This window comes from Mastacembelus armatus, chromosome 22 (assembly GCF_900324485.2).
Source record: "Mastacembelus armatus chromosome 22, fMasArm1.2, whole genome shotgun sequence".
In the NCBI taxonomy this organism is placed as follows: Eukaryota; Metazoa; Chordata; class Actinopteri; order Synbranchiformes; family Mastacembelidae; genus Mastacembelus; species Mastacembelus armatus.
Genome location: NC_046654.1, coordinates 11,876,575 through 11,884,225, shown reverse-complemented (window position 1 = coordinate 11,884,225; position 7,651 = coordinate 11,876,575). Strand labels below are relative to the sequence as shown.

Genomic DNA, 7,651 nt, shown 5'->3' with positions numbered 1-7,651 from the left:
ATGGAATCCTAAGCAGCTTAGCAGAGTGGGGTTAAAGGCACAACCAAATTGGCAGGCTCATGATAAATGCATGGGATTTGTCTAAAATATTAATCAAATGTAAATGTGCAATGAATTTAATAGTGGCTTTCTCCTTGGCTATATTTGGAATCAATTGAGACATGCACATTACAGGAACAAGGGAAAAGAACATTAAGGTATGTTGGCACAAATTCTCAATCAATAAAAGCTGAAAGTTGCGTGGAGAAGGAAAATCCTAAAATTTATGTAACAGAAGGACAGTTTTATGTGAATGGTCTGTGAAGTTTTTGTGTTGTGTGTTTCCTGCTTTCAGTGGGCGTTCTCAGTAGGGAAGAATAAACAGCTTACAATAAGGCGGTGGAAGTAATAAGCTACACAATCATTTCAGGACACAAATCTTATAAGTCTGCCATGAGGGAATGCTGGCTCATGTGTTCTCAAACATATTTCAGGGGCTCTCTCTAAAGGCACCCAGCCTGTTTCACAAGGGACAATGCTTATGCAACGAGGCAAAACAGCACCACTGGGGGCGCGTAAAAACCCCACTCAGCACATGAAACACTGGGATGGAGGAAGACGCCCAAGCAAGGCAAGCAGAGTTTGGAAATGTCAAATCCGTGGTCGGTAATAGAGTTTACAACGCGCCTCTCACAGCCAATCAGTTGGCTGGAGTCTGCTCAGCCTCAGCCGGAGCTGCTTGGAGCCCGAGATCAGCGCGATACTGTGCGTAAAATCTACCTGTCAGACCAGCGGTGCCATGGCAGGCAGAGCTCAGCGGGCAAAGTCCCTTCTCATGCACACGGAATAACTTCCTTTTGATGCGGACACCATATGTCGTGCTACGATGGCTGTTTCCCCCCAAAAAACTGATAATGTGAAGTAGAAAGGTGGGTCCGTCATTCTCTGTCGACTCAGTTGCGCCGAGGAACGATGCTGAAGAAACCGCGGGAGAATTTTCTATTACAGGTAAGATGATTTTCAGAGATGTCTAGCTTCAAGTATCAGGGGTAAAATATTTATAAACTACCATTCCCAGGCAGATACAGTATGATCTGTTTGTTAGACAAACAGATTAAGAGTAAAACATGGCATGATTAACAGCTGCATGTGGGCAGTTTTATGTGAAGTAAAAAAATAAATAAAATAAATAATGGGTGATCAACGATCAATCACCAAATTTGTCAAATGAAAACAAGTTTGTATGTGCGTGTGCGCGTGAGCTAGAGCAGGCATTAGATACAGTGCAATGAACAGAGAAAGACTGAAAATTGATGATGATCATTAATAAGTCTCTGCAGAGCTTCCTGGTGTCTGATGAATTATTTGCGGATGTGGGATGTGTTTTTGTTGTCTAACGTGGTGTGTAATGGAATTCCCTGATACTGCGCCTGAGCCTTATGTGTGTGTGTGTGTGTGTGGGGGGGGGGCTCGGATTCAGCCTGTGGCCCACGTTGTTCACGCTTCTCCAAGCTTAACAGCTCTGAAGCCTCTGTGCCTGGATGAGCTTCCGTCCTTATGGGATCATACGGGCCAAAGGGCTCCCGTAAATCTGTGCGTCTTCTGAGAGGGCCAGGAGATCACTGCATATGTAATGCAAGCCAATGCAATACTTTGCAATAAATATCAACCTAGTTAGCATTTCTATTTTCATTTTTGTTGACAGACATGGTGATGAAAATGAAAATGGAGGCTATAGTTTGTAATGCTGTTGCACAGGAGGTGTTCTGTTTTATGGTGTTCCTGTTATTTTGCCCAGCCTTTTTTGGGCTATATTTCATTCTTTGCAACTCAATGACCTCTAAGACATCATAAATCAAGCTCTGCCACGCTTCTTTTTTTTTTCCTCTGGAAAATCACTACATTTTCTTGTTTATTTCCACCCTCTGGCTCATTTCTCCCTACAACACTTTCAGAAAAAAGCATGAAATGACTCTGACTTGATTTGCTACTTTCTACTAATTCCAAAATACGACACAGCTGCTTCAGAGACTATTATCTTATTTCATCATTAGACATGGGATGGAACATTAATTTCATGGATGAGGTCTTTGTGGGCCAAGAAGGACTGACCACTGGGGCAGGATGGCATATTTGCAAAACAAAATAGTGAATTTGCTCACTCAAATCTGCATATTCTCTGATCACACAGCCTCTCATTGGCAGACTTGTTGCCTTAGTGACTGCCTCTCCTGACAATGTTACTGTGTTTATTTTTACATAAACCACTATTTTAACTGAGCTTCATCTTCATTTCTTTTATTCTTCAGTTGCTTTTGAAAACATTCGAGAAATGAAGTTCACAGACTTAAAAGTACTGTGAAAAACAGCAGCACCTGCCATACTTTCACTGGTGTGATATGTAAAATATATTTTTCCCTACATTTATTTATATATGTGTACACACACACACACACATACACTCCCCTTAAACATACAGCAGATGGTGATTTTATGGCTCTGACTGCTGAGGGTTTGAGAGAGATGCTTATTGCCAAACAAGATGAAATATTTCCTGCAGTGAATTATCTACATTATTACTAATGTTGGATCACTTTGGCTAGCTATGCTGCAGTGATAGATTTTCCCAAGAAGGTGCTATGATTTAGATGGACTACTGTTTCTTGCTTTAACACTTTTATTGTTGTGTTTTTGACATATTTTTCCAGTTTTCACATTGTCAAATCTTTCTTGGACTCCCTCCTCTGATCCACTAAACCTTTGAGTCTGGCGGCATCATGGAGAGTCTCAGTGAGCTCCAGAACCCCCTACTAGACAAAACCAGCAGACACGTGGTCCACAGTGACTACCAGGGTTACCAGTGTGACTACCCAAGCCAGCCTTACCAAGACAACCTCTTTGGCTGCTACTACTATGACGGGACTAATGGCAAGCATAAGACTCAGCAATTCCTGGATGCAACATCCCTGCATCTAGCTGTGGAGGCCTTCTACAGACCCAGCCTCATACTGTACAAAGACGACATCAGCCTTCACAGCAAGGACTCCAAAAGCGAGAGCTTTGAGACCACATTCACAGAGAGTAAGGACGCTGTTGTAGATGGCGTGGCGACTGAAAACAACCCAGACGGCATACAAGGAGAGAAGGATGTGAAGATCCAGACGGTGTCATATGAGGTGGAGGATGATCAGGGTCCTGAGTATGAGGTAAGATGTTACATTAGGGCAAAGAGCAAATAAGAGCTGTTTGGCATGTGTCTGACATTTTAATTTGAATAATGGGCTGGTATATGATACTAAAGACATTTTTGTGACACACACACACTGTATCTGTCAGGGCTCGCTATACAGATTGTACATCTATTGCAGGATAATTGTATGCTTTTGATTTATAATTATATTCTACAAAAGTCACATATCTGATATTATCTCTCCAGGCTTTTGTTCTTTTAGGACTATAACTGCAAAGAGAATCTTGACAGTGAAAGAGCAAAGTCTTTTCAGAAGTGGCAAAAAAATCTAATTTCACCCAGTGATGCTTATGAGGCACCCAGAGCTCTGAGCTGGCAGTGGAAGAAGTATAGCACCCTAACTGGGCTGATGATCACGCCAGCTCTTGTCACTTGGAGGTCTGGCAGACAGATAGAGACATGGCGGTGACTGCCATTAACACCATAAGTAATGCAGTGCTTTGAGGGTATTAGCAAGACTCCACTGATGCATGGCTGTCAGCGCAGGTGAGCCAGGAGCTAAAGTTATTCTTTGTCAATTCAAATGAGCACATGAATCAGTGAACAGTGCTCAGATGAAAGTCGCTTTTCCAGCTGGAATGTGAGACTTTTTGCTCAGCACCTGCGTCTCTTTACTTTTGCTTCCCTCGGAGTCTGTATGTCTGTGTGCACTTCTGTGCTGTCTGTTTGATCACAAAACACAAACATATGTAGACTGATGTGCAGGCAAACATTATTTTTGAATCAAACATTTACAGGACTTCCACAGCTATGGGGACTAAATAAGAGGAAGCGAGCAGAGCTGGTAAAAGCTTCATGCACATGGTGAAGTCTGGGGCAGTAATTATTCCACAGCTTGTCTCTGTCTGCAGATGCACGACATCTGTATGACAGGAAAAAAATTGTTTGCAGGTAAAGTAACAAGAACAGGTGGATGGTGCCACTATGATTGTCCCTGCTACTAACAGGGGTCTGTGTGCGCCCTACTATGGCGTCGACTGTCCCCTCCAGACTCTAATGAGGCCTTGGAGAGAGCTGTGACAGGGTTGTTAAAGGCACCACGCCTCCGTGGAGCTCCAGTTACACTGGCATCAGATCAGCCTGGGAGTGTGTCTACAGCCAGCAGGACTTGGTGTCACTCAGACTGTCAGTAGGAGTGAACGCACCAGTCACTCACAACTGTTATCAGGTCTTGCTACAAAGATAAAGGGAGATTACTGCTGTTTGTGCCTGCCGGTTTATTCATGTGATGTCAGATTATGTGGTTATGACCAGCTGCTGTTTTGATGGATCACACCCAGCTGTCCAGGTGGACAGTATTCATAAAGCAGATAACAGGGAGCTTCATAATCTTTTATTGGCAGTGGTGTCTGTAGGGAAACTGTGTGGATAGTATATTCTAACATCTAAATGAAGTTACATACAGAAACACTCCCAAAAATAAATGACAATAGATCATATACTTTGGTAAATGCAAATAAGATTAGAAGCTAAAAGGAGAAAAAAAAAAATCATATTTGAAAATGATGTCAGTGTACAATATGGTTCTTGTCTTCTTCACCTGCTTCCCTTACTGTTTAATTACCCCTAAAATGGTTTGTGCAGGTGCTCCCTTACATATTGATTTCTATTTTGTGCCTTCCTTTGCCCCCGCTTTGCTTGATCCCTGCAGGCAGCAAGACTAACAAATGAAACCTGCTCATTATGAGGGCTATTTATTTAGACAAACATCCACTCTGTCCCTGCGACACCTGAGAGAAGTAAGGCCACATCCTCTTAAAGGTCAGCCTTGCAGTCACATTGCCATCCCCGTCGCAGGCACGCTGTGCCAATGTAGCCTGAGTGGCGTTCGAATTTATCATTCATTAGCTTGCTCAGCCCCTCTGGTCCTGTGTTTGAGTGTCTAGGCGCAGTACTGGGAGCCACTCAGTGTCTCGTATGACGCCAGGTGTATTGAGAAGAGATGGTGGAGGTCTCTCATGCTGTAGAAGCAATTTAGCACATAAATGACACTGTCTTCTTGTTGTTTCCCCTGTCACCTCACAATGATGGAACAATCCGCTAATCCTGTGTTATCTGTCAGGGTGCTCATGGGTGTTGACAGAGGCACCAAATCCTCTCTGGCTGGATGAGTGCATCCTGTGCTGGGTTGTTGTGGAGCAAGGGCAGATAGACTAGCCAACGAAGATGTCCAAAATACACCCAACTCTCTACATGTCTTTAATCTGTTATTTAGGTGCCAATCTCAGGATCACCTACTGACCCACACTAAGAAAGAGTACGCTGTCATGAAATGTATCTCCAATGCGAAAAATGTGTTTTGTTTATTCATAAGCTCAGAAATATGTGGCCAGCCAGCCCAGAGTTCCACATGCATAAATCATATAGTGTCATCAAAAATCAGTCTGCTTTTTCACTCCATAATGAATATATAATGCCAGTTTCCATGCCCACTCAGTGATACAGAGAAATGGAAGATCAGCACTGACACTGTGCCTGAGAAGGTCTTCTATGTATTTCTTATGCAAATTCTGATACAAAGAGCAGTCATATAAGTATCTTTCATCCTCCATTACAGATGGGTTTAAGTGCAGCTCATAATATGTACAGATCTCTCCATCAGTGGAGTAATAATCCATCTGCCTGTTCCCATAGTAAGATGATGGCCCAAGCATCTGAGAAGAAGCAATAGCACCAGATGCCTATTGCGTACAGTTGTAATAAAACATTCTGGTGCTGTAACAGATTTGTACTGGAGATATATGGTCAGCTTGTGTTGCAGGACTCAGGTGTACCATCCCTCATGCACCTTTTCCCTTGGCTGCTTAAGAACAGATATGAATCTTCTTACATCATCAAATGAAAAATCTCTTAATCTCTTCTTTGCTAACATTTATTTCCGTTTTTACCAACCCACTATCCTCCAGAGTGACAGCTCCAGTGACAGCGAGAGTGAGGACAACTTCATCGTGCTGCCCCCTCGGGACTACCTAGGCCTAACCATCTTCTCCATGCTCTGCTGCTTCTGGCCCTTGGGCATTGTCGCCTTTTACTACTCTCACAAGGTAAAGGCCTAACTCTGATTACGTTTTCTATTCAAGGTCAGTGAGCACAAGCTCTTAGACAATTGCAGCCCATTTTCCGTCCGCGGTCCTCCTCGTAGTCACCTCAGATGATTGTAAATAGAGTGGGTTTGCCCCACTTGTCAGTCCTCTGTATTCACTTGAGAAAGTCATTAACATTAAAGTATGTTCTATATGAGCAGTGTGCTATAATTACAACCTCATATTTAACTTCTTAGACTTCAGATACAGAAGTTGCTAGAGATAAGACACCAAGCAACCTCAAAGCAAAGAATCTTAGTGGATTTACAAGATCTCCCACAATAATTGCAGAGACAATTATACTGGAACAGAAAATAATGTGTCAAAAGAATAAAGAAAGGACAGGATCATTTCTTGATAGGAAACCAAAACACCCAAACAACACATTTGTCACTGTCAGCAGGATAATGACCTAATTGCCATGGTAACTAATGGCTCCCTGAGAGCATTTCTTGTTTTCTCTCTTTTTACTGTGGCTCCACACCTACTCATACACCCTGTGCTGATGAGTAACACACTGGCTCATTTCAATCTCTGCTTTGTTTTGTCAGACTGGCAAGGCCATCTCTAAAGGAGACTTCTCCAGAGCAGGAATGAGCTCCAGAAGAGCCCTATTCCTGGCTGCTCTTTCCATTACCATTGGAACAGGGATGTATGTGGGCGTGGTCGTGGCCCTCATAGCCTACCTGTCCAAACCTGGACACGTATAGCACTGGCATCGGTTATACCTCGCAGGAGGATGGAAAAAAAAGAAGAGGCAAGATGGAGGGAAGTGGTTGGAGAGATCTCTTCACTTCTCCTGAAAGCAGGTACATGTGCAGCTGCCTGACTGTCTGTAAAAGGAAGGAAGAGAAGACTAAACCAGAGAGAGAGAAAAGATTTGTGGATGGAGTATTACTTGGGTTACATATCGATCAGGACTCAATCTTTATTTCTGGGATGCAACATTCCCACCAAGGTATTCCACCACCATCGGAAGAGGAAGCAAAGACAGTGCTGAAAAAGACAACCACTCTTCCACAGACTGTGCTGCACTTATGTTAGAAAAAAAACAAAAAAAAAAAACAAACTAGGCTCTAAGATCTACCTACATTTTACCACAGTAGTAGTTTACAACCGTTTCATTTTGCATTTACGGTAGTTGCATTCTCTGTCTATACTATTACAGATGTGTATTGTCCACTTTGTAAATGAATTTCTTGGAAAAGCAGTCAGCTAGTAGGTTGTTAATTCAAGGAAAACACCAGAAATTGATCTGGTGAGTACACACAGGGAAGTGGACCTTTATTAAAAAGAGAATAAAGATGGTAGAGTGTACCAAAACTGGTGAGCAGTGCTC

At 42.8% G+C, this 7,651-nt stretch overlaps 1 protein-coding gene across 1 annotated transcript; it reads left to right on the top strand.

Annotated features, from left to right (window-relative positions):
* Positions 1–562: 562 nt before the first annotated feature.
* Positions 563–7,651, top strand: LOC113128787 (synapse differentiation-inducing gene protein 1-like). Its single transcript, XM_026304353.1, has 4 exons — positions 563–987; positions 2,688–3,185; positions 6,136–6,273; positions 6,864–7,651. Exons 2-4 carry the CDS (start codon positions 2,757–2,759, stop codon positions 7,020–7,022), a joined length of 726 nt encoding a protein of 241 aa, XP_026160138.1. The 5' UTR covers positions 563–987; positions 2,688–2,756; the 3' UTR covers positions 7,023–7,651.